Source organism: Taeniopygia guttata, chromosome 5 (genome assembly GCF_048771995.1).
Source record: "Taeniopygia guttata chromosome 5, bTaeGut7.mat, whole genome shotgun sequence".
NCBI classification, from domain to species: Eukaryota; Metazoa; Chordata; class Aves; order Passeriformes; family Estrildidae; genus Taeniopygia; species Taeniopygia guttata.
This window is the reverse complement of record NC_133030.1, coordinates 3,747,444-3,765,285: the sequence shown is the minus strand read 5'-3', so window position 1 is coordinate 3,765,285 and position 17,842 is coordinate 3,747,444. Positions and strand designations below refer to the sequence as shown.

The following is a 17,842-nucleotide window of genomic DNA, read 5'->3' as shown; positions in this document are numbered from 1 at the left end:
CACAGCACTGGTGCTACCGGCCAGGGGCCTGGTGTGAGAGCACCAGTGGTCCTGGATGGGGAACTGTGCTCAGAGAGCAGCCCTGACACTTCCTGCAGCACTGGGAGCACCGCCTGCCCTCCTGGCAGCAGGACAAGTGTCCCTGGTGACAGAGCATGGTGTGAAATGCTGGATTTCACAAAATCCCAGGTGGGTCAGGCTGGAAGGACCCCAGTGGACACCTGGTCCAGCCTCCCTGCCCAAGCAGGGCCATCCCAGCGCCCATGGCACAGGACTGTGCTCACATGGCTCTGGAATATCTCAGTGAGGGAGACTCCACAGCCTCTCTGGGCAATCTGTTCCAGGGTGTGATCGCTGCACAGCAAAGGAGCACTTCCTCAGGTTTAGGTAGAACTTTCCATGGATCACTTTCTGGCCATTCTTGTCCCATTGCGTGGCACCACTGAGAAGTGCCTGGCTCCATCCTCTTGGCTGTAGATATTTATACACATGGATGAGATCCCATCTCTGTTCTCTTCTCCGGGCTGAACAGGCCCAGCTCCCTCTGCCTTTCCTTGTAACAGAGATTCTCCAGTCCCCCAATCATCCTCACTACCCTCAGCTGGACCCACTCCAGGAGCTTCGTGTCTCTCTTAAACAATTCTCTTTATTTCTCCCTTATTAACTGTGTCATTTCAAACCCCAGACTGGTCAGATCTATTTCTGTGGGTTAACCTCAGCACAGGCCTTGTACATGGCCATGGTGAACACCTGAATGCTGTCCTTGGCTGCCCGTGGGACACAGCACATGTGGTTGAAGTTTTCTTGTGATGTCTTCCATGAGCTGTTCAGTATAGCAGCTGGCATTTCTCATTGCAATGCACTGAAATAATAAATTAATTTTCAGAGTAATAAGTGTTTTTTCTACTGCCTGCAGCAAACTGCTCAGAGATCCAATGTAATTTTCTACTCTGTATAAAGTATAATTTTCTATTAAGAATCAAGTATTTTGATATTCTTACTCAATGGAAGTGTATTAGAACACCATAAAATAATTCATGTTTTTTGGATCGATTTCCATAGGGACGGACAAAGCCAAACTGATCTCCATGGCACACAGACTCAGAAATATGTAATGCACATTAAATACTAACTAATGCAATGTTATAAGCGATTCAAAAAGTCACTTTGAGTCATCAGATTATTGAACTTTAGCCTGTTCTACGTCAAATTCTGTGCTAGCAGGTGTAAATGCAGGATGTTTGCTATCCACTGAACCTCAGGGCAGCCTTCTTCTATCCTCATTTGTCACAGTTTGTTCATTGTATGCAAATAAGTAGAAAATGCACAGCATTTGAAGCTGTGAAAATTTACTACAGGCAATTAGGTACCACAGACTTGTGGCAGACAAACATTTCTTTATGTTTGATTGCCTGAGTACAGTATTTGATAAAGGGGGTTCTAAAAGTGGAAGTTTTTGTGAAGCTTTTCAGATAAGGAAGGCTTCAGTCTCTGGGCACAGAGAAAGGAACCTATTCAAGCTGTAGAAAAGTGCCAGCCTACAAAAATGAAAGTTCATCTTGTTTCCTGAACAATAGGAAGTGACTAACAGAGATTTTTTTGTTGGGGAAAGATGGGAAGATGTTTAAAAAATGTAGTCCTGATTCACAGGTGCCAATAAGAACCCAATAAAATAACATATAATGTGCTGTTTTACTATTCCCTGCTTTTGCAGCAGTTTGATGCTAGAATTTTTGATGCATTGCCAAAATATTACTGCAAATCAATAAATACTGAATCAATTTTAATTTTAAAATTTATTTATTTTTGCACAGTTCCCGAAATAAAGTGATGTAGTCAATCATCCTGCTGGGGTTCACCTAATCTTGAGAGAATTCCAACCCACAAACATTTTCAAGTAGGGGGTGCACCAATCAGAACATTGCACCTTACCTTGGAGAATGATTTGTCAAAACTCTGCTTGCAGGGAACAGAGAAAGCCACAGCCAATGCACTGAGGGCTGCTCATCAGGTTTTTATTCTTGTGTTTTATCATCAGGGGATCAACAACCTACCCTGGATTTCTGCCTTTGCCTTCATGTTTTGTGCCAGTAACCACAGCCCTGACACCCAGTTTTGACAGGGACAGGCATCAGATACTGGCTGGTCATACAGTACCTGAGAAATGCCTTCTTTTGTTATTTCTTAAAATAACATTATTATTAAATGCTTTCCTAAAGCACAGTTAAACATTTATGTAATTATTAATATATACATAATTATTGACAATATAATAATTTGCTTATAGTTTTATTTAGTCGTTTTAAATAGTGTAACCTCGTGCAGCCAGGATGGTCTTGGCTGGGGGAATTCCTCAGACCATGGTGGAAAGATCTCAGGATAAAAGTACAACTCCCTATATCTGGTTTCCCCTTCCACAGCAGATTCCCTAATTAACCTCCATAAAACTGAACACAGGATGCACAAGAGAATGCTAATTACAAAGACACAATTAACATAATTTATTCATAGAATCATTTGAGACCAATGTATTTTTAACAAAAGTCCTACTCCTAACAAAAGTCCACAGTTGTGGTCAGACTCTTTGCAACTGTTATAAAGGACTTCTATAGCAAGGAACAGCAAAATAAAAATCTATATTCATTTATTTCCAGGTCATCTAGAAATACTCCTACCAGCTACAAAAGGATCAAGACAATGATTATGTGTCCAAGAACTTAAAAACTTCCATTTTCAAGAATTTCTGAGTCTCATGTAAGACCTGTAGAGTTTCATTAGAAGCATAAAGCAGAAAAAGAATATTTAAATTCAACAGCCACAGTTTCAGGCATGGCTGTTGATTAACTTCCTCATGTCAATTAAGTGTTGCTCAAGGATAAAGATGATAAAGACCCACGTTCAGGTCTTGTCTGATCATGGAGGGAGAGAAGGCAAAATGGAAACTGCAGCTCACAAAGTGAGCAATGATGCACACCTGCATGCAAGATGCTGTTTAGCTTTTCCCATAATAAACCTGGAATCTGAGCAGCCAGCCAGGATGGGGAAGTGAGAACACCTGTAATTTCCAGAGATTCTGAGCACGAATGAAGGAGATATAAATGGATATAAGACCTTACAAAGTAAAAACATGAGAGGCATATTAATAGGAAATATTCTATTTTGTAGGGATGCTATTCTATTCTGTAGGGGTGCTGCTGTTTTATCTACAACTGATCAATGCTTGGTTAAGTGACTGGGAAATGTTATGTGTTCTTGAAAAAAAACCACAGGAAAAAGTTTTAATTTCATAACTTTTAAAAAAACTGGAAGGACACCAAAACTGGAACATAAGCTGTTCTAAAACCCAGAATTGTTCAGTGTTCCAATTATTATTGAAATTTTAAATGCCAAAATAGACAGTGACTTGTCATTGAAAATTGACTAGGAAATAAAGAAGGATTTTTGCAGAACAATACCATCCAATTTCTTAATTTCAAATGAATTTAGATCCCACTTTTTAGAATGGTTAACATAGAACTCTGCATTTCAAACGCCTCTCTTACATCTCAAACACATCAGAAGGCTCTCTCTTCTATACCAAACTTTATTCTTTAGATTTCAAATGTCTTCCCATAACAATAAAGCTTTAAAGATTAAGCATATCAACACAGCTTTGTATATCAACATAGCTTAAATGTATATGTACATAAAATTTATTGCCATTGTCATCAGAATCTGTTGAACGCAATCATTGTCTGTTTCTGAAAAAGCATAGCAATTAATAATTACCATAAAAATTCAGGAAAATATTCCAGTTATTTAGAACAGTTACACTTCTGTTTTTTCCCCACTTAAATATCAACAATGCCTGTATTCACTACAGTGGTGAAGTTGATGAAAGAAGTACATTATAATGAGTAACCCTTAAAATGTTGCTCCATTCCATTCACAAATGTCGAGACAAATTAAAGTTCAGTGTATGGTTCACTGTCGCACAGAGATCCTCATGGAAGGGAAAATCAATAGCTTCTGTTACAGAAATTGCTACAATTATCATGGCATTATCAAATCTGCTCTACTTCAATGCTTGAAGATACAAAGGCCAGTGCAAAAGGTTTTCAGTAATGAATGGGACCTATAAAAATGGGAAAACTCTCTTCTCTGGTAATCTCAAATTTAAGAAGGTGAACAGCAAAGGGCTGTTTGACAAGCTGGACAGATCTGAAGGCTGCTCACAGAGCTGGCGCAGGGAATCTCCCTTATTGTGACAAACAGGTTCTGCCATTTGCAGCTCGGAGCAGAGCATGGCTTGGGGCTGCAGAGGACAGACACTGTCCCTTAGCATGCAGAGCAGCTCACTCACACATTCACTCTGCTCAGTCCCGTTTCCCATCCACATATGAAGCACAAAAGAGGACAGCACAGTGTGAAAAGGTAATATTTTACGATTGGCTTTTCACAAATATTACAATTAATATTATATGTGTGATGTTAGAAAGTTATGCTGTATTAATTCTCTTAAGTAGTGTGTTAAATATAGTTTTAGGTTATAACATAATGTTAAAATAGAAACTCTGAAATGTAGAATTGCTCAAGAAAAGGGATAAGATAACCAAGAAACTCTTTGAACAGAGATAACAGTGACAGGGCACATAAAGAGTTACAGCCTTCTTATCAGAAAAGACAAACATCCTTCCACCTTCTCTCTGTCTTTATGGAACCACCAGGATTAAGGGGAAGAAGTCGACAAAAACCAGAAAAATTCTTAATTTGCAAGGAATTTATGCATCATGTATGAGATATATGAATATGCAACAGGCTATTGCTTTTAAGGGTTATTCCTTCATTCCCAAGGCTTGTTTTTGGCAGCTCAGTGCCCAAAAACATCCGGATGTCCATAATTCTTTGCTTTTTATTGTCTCGTAGGGTCCTAATCCTCATTGTCCAAATTTTTATTACTCTAATTTTATTACTATTTTTAATAGCTATTTTATTACTAATAAACTTTTAAGATTTAAAAAAAAAACCCCAAGTGACTGGTGTTTTTCACACACAGCAACCACAGCACCTGCCCCATCATGGAGAGGCTGCTCCAGAGCACACCTGGCCTGGGCGAGAGCACCACTTACTCCTGAAGGGCAGCTCTGGAATGTTACAGTGAAGTGAAATATGTAAGGATTCCACCCTGAAGAGCCTGGAACAATAAACAAGCTCCCAGGACAGAAAGTTTCTGGGTGCCGGACTGTTCGAGGCGACAAAGGGAGCATTGTCCAGGAGCGCCATCCTGCCACTGCCGGGCTGGAATACCGATGTGGCTTTGGGAGCAGGCAGGGCAGGGCAGGGCAGGCAGGGAGGACAGGCTGCTGCACACTGACCCCCGCTGCAACACGGCATGTGTGGCTGTGCCACTCCTCGTGTCCACTCGAGGACAGCGGGGGACACTCTCCCGTGTCCTAGGAGCGTGGCTCAGGCTTTTGGCCGTGCTGGGTGAGACGGTTGTGATGATGTGGAAGTGAGGAGTCGACTCCAGTTGGGGGTTAAATCCAGGTTTATCGAGGAGAGCTCCAGGGTGATCCACAGCCCAGGGGAACCAGGCCCAGCCTGGGCTGTGCAGCACAACATAAACGGGGCTGGAAACACGGGGGGAGATCACCCAGCCACCAAAGGGAATATTCCGGGGACTGGGAGGTGGGGAGACAGACACGTGGGGAATTCAATAGGGGAGGTGGGAAGGAGAGACCCCTGGACCCCATCCAATCACTCAATGCCCTTTGTGGAAGGTTCTGGATGAGTGGGATGAGGAGTCGAGTGATGGACAAGGCACCAGGGAGGAGACAGGGGAATGATCCAGCAAACTGGGGGGAGATTGACATCAGGGAAGGAGGAGGGATTGGCACACAAGGGAAGGGGCAGTTCAGGGTAAAGCCATGGGGGAAATGGGGGGTAAAGGGATGGACCATTACAGAACTGGTACAAAACATCAAACTTAAAAACACAATACAACAGGCGTGGATTTGCAGAGAGCTTTTAGGGCTTGAGAGAAGGCTTACACAGTATGTATTTGTATGTAAACTTTGAGTTAAGAAATGTTGACTTAGAAACGTTATGGAATAGGATAGATATTGTTGAGAGAGAAATGGAGTTAGAAAAGAGTTTCAAAAGATAGTTTTACAAATAAGACTAGAAAATTTAGAGAAATAGAACTATAAAAGATGTATTGTAGTAAGACTTACAAGGAGTAGTTTTAGATTGTTAGTTTCAACACATTTACCGCATGGTGTAGTAAAAAACTGGTAGGTTAAGAAACACTTCTAGTGTATTGTAATTAGAAAATAGCTGCTAATTGTGATAGCGTGAATTATAACATCTGTATTGTCTCACATTTGTGATAAGACTAAAACTAGAATTAAAGTTTTTTAAAACTTCTCAGTTGCCCCATCTCTAGGTTAAGAGTATTGTCCCGTTTGTTGGACAATACTCTTTTCTTGACCTAGAGCTCTCTACAAATCCATTTCCCACACTCCAGGAGGAGCCACAGCAGCTGGCACACACCGGTCCTCGAGGTGGCTCACGGCCAGGAAGTGAGAACAGTGCAACCTCACCACAAACACAACTTGTGATGTCACAAGTCCCATTTCTCAGTCTTAATAAAGAAAAAAGAATTTGTCTTAAGTGGATTTTCCTGCTTTTCCCTCTAGTGGAGGTTTCCTGGGACTTCAAGCACGATTACATGCTGTAAACGAATCCTGGCACAGGGGTCCTGGCACTGCTGTCTGGATTACAGTTACTAAGCAAACATTACACTTCTGTCTCAGGTATGGGCTCCTGTGTAGTAAAGAGATCCTGGAATATACATTAATAAGTTTTGTCTTTGTATTTCTACTTGTAATATATCTAGATCAACGTAGAAGATCCAAAGAATATAATTGTCCTAACATTTTAGGTCCAAAGCATACACAGAACATTAATTTACTAATATCATAAGCAAATTTCAGCTGCAGACTTTTAACTAAGAATTTGCCACCTGTCAGCATTTAAAGAACCTATAAGTTACTAAAATCAGTAAGAAATTTCTAACTTCTAAGAAAAGCATATTATTTACACTGTTACAATATTGTCAAACTATGACACATGTATGTATGTCAAGCTATGACACATTGACTAGAAAATTTAAATACCTATATTTAATTAATTATTCATAGATTGTCCATGTTAATTTTTTTTTTTTTTTTCACTATACAGAAAACCTCTCCCAACAATTTTATAGCCCCGATCAAGCCATGAACCTGGCTGGTAAAGAAAAATATTTAGCATGCAAAGATTCCTCTCAGAACAGTGAAGGCTCAGTGTCCTCTGCATGCCAGAAACCTGCTCAGCCAGAATGAGCAAGTGCCATCAGACACTGTGAATAATTCAGACAGCAGGAGTCACTCTGTGCCCAGCTGGGAGGGGCCATTTCTGCTGACCTCCACAATTTTGCATCACAAACCCAAATTACTACTGAAAGGGCTTTAGGTGAGGTCAGAATTAGGGGAGCAGCTCTCACCAGTTCATAGCTCTGGAGAGCCCGAAGGAGCAGTGAGGTCCACCTGAAGCACCGTGAGGTGGAAACTTCACAGTGGGACAAGTTCCATGTTCCTCCTCCCACAGTGAGCACTCGTGAGAAATGAATTTGTAGAGAATTCTTAAAGTTTGACAGAAGGCTCACACAGTATGTATCTGTATGTAAACTTTGAGGTAAGAAATGTTGACTTAGAAACGTTATGGAACAGGACAGACATTGTTGAGAGAGAAATGGAGTTAGAAAAGAGTTTCAAAAGATGGTTTTACAAATAAGACTAGAAAATTTAGAGAAACAGAACTCTGAAAGATGTATTATTGTAGGACTTAGAAGGGGTCATTTTAGATGATTGGTTTTAAGGTACTTATGGTATGGTGTAGTAAAAGTTGATAAGTTAAGAAACACTTGTATTGTAATTAGGAAATAGTTTCTGATTGTGATGGTGTGAATTATAACATTTGTATTGTCTCACCCTTCACATAAGACTGAGAATGGAATTAAAGTTTTTAAAATGCTTCTCAGTGTGCCCCATCTCTGGGTCAGAAAAGGGCATGATCCCACAAGCACTCACTAGAGGCACCAGCTTAATGGGACAGCAGGAGCTGATGGGTGAGGGAGGAGAAAAGTGAGAACTCTAAATGGATTTGCTGAGCAAGACTGAATTCTTGATTTTGACCATTTGTTTTGAATTTCTTAGAAAACAGCTGGATATCATATATGCTCTAGGGCAGAGAATCAGGCTTATTGTTTATGTATGCCAGAAGCAGGAATCTATAATTTACCTTTTATACTACTGTACAATGTGCTGAGGCCACCTAACTCAATTATGCCATATTTTGCCAGGTTTAGGATAGGAAAATGTCCCCAGAAGCATCCTGAATAATTTTATTACCCCACTAAACTCAAAGGGAACTTGTACAATTCATGTCAAAGAGAAAGTGACAGTCCCTGGCCAAGCATTTCTTGTTCCCTGGTGGCTGGGATTTATTTGAGGCAGCTGGTTCCAGAATTCTAACACTTGGATTCCCACACAACACGTGAGCACTCTCTTCAACTCCTCCAGTGCAAAGTCCATTGTCTGTGGTCAAACTACCTCTAAACAAAGTTGCTGCACTGAAACAAATAAGTGTTCCCTTACTGTTGTTTGTTAGGAAAGCTGTAGGGACAGGAATTTCTGCATTCTGACCAACAACAAAAATCTGGGAGGTTTCATCTCAGGGTTCTGTGGTCAAGATGACCCTGAGATCATAAAAAGTCTTTTCCTCTCAGCCCTGCAGCCAAACAAGAAGTCCAGATGCGTCGGTTTTGCTTCTCAAGGTTGTTTGTTTTTCCTTATCTATAACATTATTTCTCTGACCTGCTAAGCTCTATCTAGCAAGGGAGCCATGGCATTCTGTTTGCCCTCTAGGGCAGTGTTTACATTTTATACTATGAACTACATGCACTTTATTTACGATTAATTCGCAATACTTATCACCCATGTTAGAAAGTGTCACCATCACAGTGAGAGATGGAGGGCAAGAAGAAGAAGGACAAGACACACCCAAATTCCTCAATCTTGCCTCCTGAAACCCATTCTAAAAAACCCCAAAATTTCACTTTTTCAACCTGTGTTATATTAACTCAAACTCTTGCGACCTGTAAATCTTCACACAAAGTTGGCAGTTTTTCCCACAGGCTAAAATCAAAGCCGGAAATGTTTTTGACTTCGTGCCAAGGTCTCCAAGCCCCCTGCCAGGGTCTCGAGACAGCCAGGGCAGCCAGAGGGATGTCCTGGGTTCCCTCTTTTCAGAACAGTTTCAGAAGCCACCAAAGCTGCTTTACTTAGGGAAGAGCTCTAAATCCTCATTCTCCCAGAGCTTTGAACAAGCTGACCATTTGACCTAACCACATAATAAAACACTGATGCCCCAGCTTTTATTCAATTATCATATCACTTACCTGCTGTTGCCATAGCAAAAATATCTGATACATAAATAATGCATGGACAAATCACACTAGCAGCCACACAGTTAGAAAGGAAAAGATGATGCAAATCAATATAATTTTACTTAAAAGGTCTTGCTATCACATGTTCTGGGAGTCTGAGAAGGATACAACATGTATTCCCAATTATATAATTTACAATTTCAAATCACACATATAAATAAAGACTTCATTTAGTCATAAATTGAACTATAAAATGAAGGACCTTAGCTGCTCCTTCAGTCCTGCTCATGAGCTCTGCTGTTACTGCTGCTTTCTTCTACCACTTGGGCATCAGGTAGCTGAAAATAACCCCAACAAAACCAACCAAAATTAAGCAGACACAAAGAAAAGAAAATGCCCAGTGGAAGTTTTAAAAGCAAAAACCCAAGACACACTCAGGACAAATGAGAGAGTACAGCCCTGAAATGTTGTTTGCTGTCTTCCCTGACTCACCACTTATTTTTTCTATTTTATAAATAGCTTGTTCTCTGTATTTAGTGCTGTATTCTTGTAAGAGAATCAAGAGATCAAGAGATCAAATGAGAAAAAAATTTAATATGGTTTTCTTCAGTTTCTAGAAATGAAAAGGATTTGTTTGGTTACCTATGGAAAAGGCAAATAGCTAATACAGAGCAAGTAATTTTGATTGCCTAAGATACTTACCCACAAGCTGCTGATAGTAGAAGCTGCTTTTCTTTTTTAAAAAGCTGTGTGCATTCAGCTTCTTGCCTTGCTTTTTCTTTTTTCTTTTTTTTTTTTTTAAACCTTCAGAAATTAAAAGTTGTTTCTGAAACACAGCATTGAAATCTTCAGGACTGCAACAGGACATTCTCTGCCTACCTGCTTCCCAAAGTATCTTTTGGAGAAAACAACAATCAATTAATGGGAGAATGATTCATTTTATAATTATCTTGGTTTGGGAAGAAGTTTATAAAGAAGGTCATTTAAAAAAAAACTATTCCAGTCTCCAGAATCTCCTTTTTCTGCAAACAAGTTGCCCAGAGAAGGGCTGCTGTGGATCTTATGGACAATATCCACAGCATGGGGTGGGGGTTCAGCCCTCGGTGTGAGGGAAGAGCAGTGCTAAGGATATGCAGGGTAATTCCTTGTAGCTGGGAGGGGAAAAATACCAAAACTCTTACCCCAACAGCCTGGCTCCTCACTTACCACAGCAGTTTCAGGTCTGGCAGCTGTATTGCACAAATTAATTCAGAACATTTAGAACCCAGAACTAAAAAAATCCAGATCATCCAGACATGCTCAGTTCAGGCAACATAATAAAAAAAAACCACCCTCAAATCCTACACCTGTATTTTTTCATGTTTCAAGCAGAAAATAAAGGAAAAATTCCAAATTGCCAATTTGTTTCCAACAATCTTAACTTTTCGAGACTTAATATTTTAATAACAAATGACTAAGCATTATAAGGTTTTTGTTTAAAAAGTGTTTTCACTTTAATGGGTTTAGTTAATAACATCATGAATGGTACAAAACTGTCCTTTTTCACATTTCCATACATTGTATTATGGACCACCTGAAAATCTGGACTAAGAATATGCATAGTGTCTCTTAATTAGCCCTAGCTTCATTTTTGCCATATGTAGAACAGATATGCAGAAAAACATGCATTTATTACCAATGTCATGTTAATATTAGCTTAAATAATAAAATATGGCAGAATGTGCACTGTGAAATGCACAGGTTCATAATAGGGTAAGAGAGACCAAATGTCAAGTGCTGGCAACGAAATAAGAAATGGTTGATGACACACTGACATTTTGTGACCCATAGTATTAGCTTTTCTGCTTTTATATTGTTTTAAATAGTAGTAAATATTTAAATAATATTTAAAATATATCCTATGGGAATCATTTACTTGGAAGACAGCCTGTAAGATCTGACTTTTTAAAAAGTAGTATTTCATTTTGACAAGATATGAATACAATACATGCCACAAACCTCAAAGACCCTAAAAAGTCCTTAGCTGTTTTCAGAAACAATTTCTCAATCCAATTTTGTGTCTGATTTTTTGCTAGCAAAACTTTGGGAGTAGCATCTCAAAGCAAACCTGCCTTTAAGAGCAATGCTGAATTTGAATGAAACCAAACCCAGTGTAAATTGGGATGCCACACTAAAGGAAAGAATAGTGGAATTAAAAGCCAAATAACTGATTAGGCAATTTGTTTCATTCCTATTTTGCTAATTCATAGTCTAAGGAGGGCTTTGTTCCTTCCTAGTGCATCTTCTCTTGCAGTCAAATCAGTGCTCAATTTCCACTGTCATATTAAGGGATGAAGACCTCACTGTTATTCCAAGGGGAAAAAATCTGAAGTGTGGGCACAGACTTCATTATCTAAAATGTAACAAAAGAAAGTATTTGTGCAAAAAAAGTAATTTGTACATTGACTTTTTCATTAAGTTTGCTTCAGTATAAATAAACCTCTTCAATCCTACTAACAAAGCTTTGCTTTTATTTATGACCCTTCAACACACTCAAGAGATTCATGCTTTTACTTATTCTGGTTTTGCAAATTAATAATCCAGCCGCCATTTCTGTGCCCCAAGACAAAGATGGAAGCTTCATTGTGTTAATCTTTAATAGTCTGGGACAGTTACTTTTATTCTTATTTATTATAAGACAAGTTTTTCCTGTCTTCTACAGGCACAGTGCTTGTTTAACTGGCCTTGGGAACAAAACAACAAAACAGCCAAAAATAAGCCAGGTCACTTTCTATGGCAGTGCAGAGCATCCTGGCCCACCCCCCCCTTTTTTTTTTTTAATGGTTGTTGCTAAAATGACTTTATTTTTAAACAGGGACAAGCTACTCCAAAAGCCTCTCATTGCTCTTTTTTCAGCTTCTAAGGACTGAAAGCAGCTTTCTAAAGCTACTTCTAGATTAGAAAACCCAGAGTAAGTACACAGTAGTGGTAATGTTCTAGAAAGCACAGAGAACTCTCTCAACTTGCTGCTTCATTAGGAAGGGGTGTGAGAGAGACAAAGTCAGACCAGCTCTTTACTACATCATCAAGGAGCTGATTCCATTGTTCCCTCAGCCTGTATCCTAATGATTTTTAAAACCAATGACTAGGAATTTCCAAACTGTAACAGAACTCTGCCTGGGCAAGTAACTCCCTCTGATGAGCCTACAGCCACTGCCAGCTATCCCAGTAAGGGATGTAAATTTGGGAATGCCCACTCGAGATTGAAGAGTGTACCAGGCACATTTCTACTCCAGTGTGCACATTTACATTAAAAATCATTTTATCAGATTGCTGCCAAGGCTGGTAACTCTGCTGTTTGGTTTCACCCTATAAACTCGAGCTCCGACCAGACCCAGCAGGACTGAAACCATAGAAATTCCTTACCCTCACAGCTACCCCTCTTTTTACCCTGGGAATTAATTAGCCCCATGATTGCTCTAACAATCTGCACATTCTGCCTAACCCCAAACCCACCTCCTCTCCTTGATAATTGCAGACATAGCAATATGTCTCATTAACACGACAGTGACCTCCCTTTTTAAAGCAAAACCATGAGGAAGAGGCTTTAAAAAAGGCAAGGGCACGTACCCATTTCTGTTCATCGCAGTCTGCACACAAATTGTAAAGGAGAATTATTGCTTTTTAAGGATGAAAAGCTTTGGAAATATGGTAAATATCCTATGAGGTTCTAAATCTAACCAGCTAAAATTCTGTACATACTTTAATATTCAAACCTCTATTTGCTTACTCAAGATCAAATAATTTCATTTTCACATCTATTCATTAAACTCTTTATAGTTCTACGGTCTAATGAATATTTAAAAACTAAATAGGATCAAAACATGGGGGAAAGGTCACATGGCAATGAACATTACTTCATTTGGCCAATTAATAGTGAACCCTGCTCTCTTGGCTGAAATTAAGGCACTAAATGGCAGTAAAAGGATAAAGGAATTTCGACATTATCTGAAAAAAGACCAACATGACTTATTTTTAGGATGCCAGTAGAGTACATCTCCATTCTGAATGACTCAGTAAGGCATTCTATTGGCAAATTTAAAGAAAATGTTCTCCTGATTAGAGCCCATTACATTCATTGTCTGAGTGTGACTAGTGGCACTACTAAGTGTTAACAACCTGGAGGGGGGAGAAAAGCTACAAAGATGTCTGAAGACTTGAAAGGCACCAAAAAGAGAACAGCTCTGCAACTGCCAGTTCTACAAACAATTATGTAAGCTGTGTTTAACACTGCATATAGTCTATTTTCAATCAACAATCTTTGCTGACCAAGATAAAGTGTAGTAGCTCTTCATTTAAACTCTCAGTTAATCAAGTGCTAGTTTAGTAAGAAATTTATTTTTACATACCAGAAAATAATTGCAGTGTCTAACACAACTACACTTAAAGCAAAACTAGTCTAGTATGCATTATGCATTATTCTGGTTAACACTGAAGCAAACCTGTATAAACAAAAGGGTTACCTCCAGATACATAGTTTACAATATAAAATCAACATATAAATGAATAGGATTTACTGAAAACAATGGAAAGTGTATTACAAAGATACATGTAACAACTTTAACCACAATATTTCCTCTGTGAAAAATACAACTATTAGTGAGATAAAATGTACAATTGTTTTTTTTTTCCAAAAGAAAAAAAAAACCACAGTATAAAGGAAAATATTTTTTTCTTCAAAACAGGGAAAATAGTTAAGGTCATTGTCTTTCATTACAATATAATTTGACACAAAAGCAGTCATAGGATTGCACCAACTCCATGTTCAGTCTCCTGAACATGACAATAGTAAAAGGAGTCCATAAAGCATAATGAAATTTCTGGATTTTATGATGGCAATATAGGTATGCAGAAACTGATGTCACTCCAGCTCTGTTCACAAAATGTACAAAACTCTAAATTTGGTGCCAGACATGTAAAAAGTAGTTCGCCCCAATGCTGACTTTTCTCTCACTTAGGGATGGAAAAATCTGTAGTATTTTAAGTGTTATCTGTTGAGCAATAAAAAAGAAAAAAGTATATGTAGTGCATGCTTCATGACTTGTCAAAAACATATCTGAAAATAAAACTAAATTATCCAAGAGTTTACAAAATCGAAAATAACTCTTCAGGTTAAAAATGTGGTTAGGTTTATGTTTAGTTCCATCTCCAAAGGACTGATTTCCTTGGCAGCATCACTTTTCCTTAGCACGAGCCAAGGCACAAAGTTCCATAAAGAGAAATAAAAATGGCTACAAACAAGAATGCAGTCTGGCATTGTAAAAGAAATCAGAGCCTCTCTCTGAGCTTTCTGTTCCATCAGGTTAGTGCCGTAGAAAAATGTGGGATTTGGGATACATTTTTGTTAGGAGCATTTCTGCTGGACACGATTCAAGAGTTCACCAAACTTTTCAAAAAGATCCTCCACCCATTTTATGTTTTTCATGCACAGCTGCACGATCTCTTCCTGGCCTAGATCTGCACTCGTCTTCTGAACAGAAGAAATCTATTTTAAAAAAAAGAAGGAGGGGGACAGAGATGCACACACACACACATTAGCCTGCCAGAATTGGAGAGTTTTTATTTTTATACAAATCTGCAGTTAAATATGAACCTTCTCTGCTAGAAAATCTTTACGTTTTAAAAACAAGGGTAATGCCCCCCAAAATGCATTTCTTAACAACTAAGCCAGAGCTCAACTCTTGTATTTCTGCTACCTGAAATATTCCCAGCAAGGATTTGCAGAAGAAATAAAGGCACGGTGTTCTAAGACCAAAAAAAACCTTTTAGATCCAAGGAGTTAAATACACTGATAACATTTGTTTTGTTTATTTTGGATAACAGTGAAGAACTCTTCAGGGAATCCCACAAACCTTGCAAGCCTCACATCTGAGTCTTCTAAGCAGCAGCTCCCATTAGGGGCAACCCACGTGGTCAGTGTAGCCTTTGTTTGCCAAATTAATTAAAATAGGAGGCCTCAATCCATACTCCTTTACCAAGAATGAGAGAACAACCTCCCAGGTTGGACTCAATTCCCTCAATGAATGCAAAGAATGAGAGCAATACTTACCTCCTCTTTACATGTAAGATATATGTGATATTTGTAATGATGGAGTGAGTGATACAAAGAATACAACTGTATTTTTTCTGGATCTACTGTAAACTCCTGCAAAAAGAACAATTATTTTAGGAAAATTCATGTTATTTACTAGGAGACATGACAGACATTTTCTTCTGTAAACAATTTTTTTAGCTCAATTCAGAAATGGAGTGCTTCATCCAAATCATTATTGTGACATATCTGGCAAACTGTGATTCCCCTTATATCATAATTATTTCCTATCTCCACTTCCCATGTTGTTTTATCAAAACCAGGTGTGAGAATGCTTTCAGTCATCCTGAATGCACTGCAAACCCAAAACGGGTAAGGCACCCCCTTCTCCAGAAGTACTCCAAGATCTACCAAAGTTTAACCATTATTCTACCAGACTGATGGCTATAATAGGAAAAGACACAGACTTTGTGCTTGAGAAAAAGGATTTGTACTTACCTAAAAATTAGGCTAATTTGGCAAGAAATACGAGTGTGTGAGCTATAGGTACAGGTCATTTGCCAAGCCCTATTTACTGCAAGGAGATAAGGCTAAGCAAGCCAAATCTAGTTAGAGTGTTCCCCAGAAAGTCTATGAAATAAACAATGTGTGCTTCTCAAAATTCTTCCATTTTTTAAAAATTTAAGATATACAGCTTCATTTTGCCATTGAAAATGAGGAATGGAACAAGATAGAACTCAATTTTTAAGAAGTGTTATCTGATCTCAGATTTTACAGGGTTAACACTATTTTTATTAAATATTTGATCTAGAAGCTATTGTATCATTTACTTTGCAGCAAGTGTAAGAAACTGTATTATGATTATTATATACATCATTATTATATGACTTATTATGATCTACAGCAGCAATGGTGAAAGCAAATTTTTGCTGCTCCAGCAACAGCCCAGGAAGCTGACAAACTACATTTCACATATTAATTATAATAATGATTTAATGTACTCCTTTAAATGTTGGTTTTTAACATTTCCTTGTTACAGAAAAAGCACCTCTCTCAAAGATTTTATATTTTGATCAACCAACCAAACCAGCAGTGTTTTATATAAATATGGTTATCATAGCACAAGTCAGATGGTGCCAGCAACAAACCCTGTGAACACTCACCTGTGCTGATTTAGTGGTTGATTTAGAAGCCCTCAGTGTTTTCTTGTTGTAAGCTTTACCATTCATTTTGATCTTAGACACAGATGCCCCTCCACACTTTGTCTTGGAGTCCCGAGTGACCACTGTCAGTTCAGGAAAGTTTTCCAAAGCGTTCTTGAACAGAGCATATAAAGACAAAGGATTATGAAAAAATCAAGAATGGCGACATTGATTAAAAAATGGCCTTTTTATTTTGAAAATATTAGAGTGCAGCCTATTAGGAAAACATTTATTCTTCCACAAAGACCTGATAAAGTGTCTTTATCAGATTATACAACCAAATCTGGCTTGGAAAGCACAACCACCTGTTCCTGACTATTGTAATTTTTCAAGACCAGCAGATCCTTTCACTCTACATCAGGTTAACATCTGTGATTCTCTCACTAGAAAGAGAGAGGGAAAAAAGCTCCATGGGGCAATTTTTAACTTCTAAATTGCTTTCCATTCCATTTCTACCCAAGAATTTCTAAGGATAAGTTACTTGAAGATTTTAAAGTATTTAATGCATAGTCAGGCATGTGGGGATTGGATGCCTAAGTATCTCCATAGATTTTGTCCCAGATTTTGCAAATTACAAACTAATTGCATGTCATCAGATCTGTAAGGGAGAAAAGCTTATGCAGAGTGAAATAGAAGGCTGGTTCAAAAAAGTACAAGTTGAAGACATTTTAACTCATGAGAATGAACTGCATTTCTGTCAGCTTCAATTCTACATTATTTGCTTGAGTAAATTTGAATACAATTTTGTTGAACAAATACAGCATTATCTTAGTAGCTGCTTTGAAATAGTCCTGCTATGCTACATAATCTGGCCCTGAAAAAAAAGTTTCACATTAAATAAACATGCATCTTTGTATTACACTCCAGTATGAAGCAGAAAAATACACATATGGAAAAATTAATAAAAGCTGCAGCTTAAGGACATTACTGTGACTAACTGGGTTAAATATGAAGTTGACTCAATTTTTATATTTTCTTTTAACAAACAGTACCTGACTACAACAACCTCCCCTGCCTGTAATTTATTAGCTCTTTATTCATATCACACATTTTTTACTTTATTAATCAAACCTCTCAGTAAACAGCTATTAAATCTCCTGC

General features: G+C 38.4%; 1 protein-coding gene across 2 annotated transcripts in view; it reads right to left on the bottom strand.

Annotated features, from left to right (window-relative positions):
* Positions 1–10,937: 10,937 nt before the first annotated feature.
* The window catches only part of QSER1 (glutamine and serine rich 1), a 44,286-nt gene continuing 37,381 nt past the window's right edge, over positions 10,938–17,842 (bottom strand). For both annotated transcript variants that reach the window (XM_030273387.4, XM_072929445.1), the window contains exons 11-13: positions 16,703–16,855; positions 15,558–15,653; positions 10,938–14,993 (exon numbers count right to left, since the gene is read on the bottom strand). In XM_030273387.4, the coding sequence (XP_030129247.4) occupies positions 14,853–14,993; positions 15,558–15,653; positions 16,703–16,855 (390 nt within the window). In that variant the 3' untranslated portion in view covers positions 10,938–14,852. The remainder of the gene's footprint in view (positions 14,994–15,557; positions 15,654–16,702; positions 16,856–17,842) is intronic.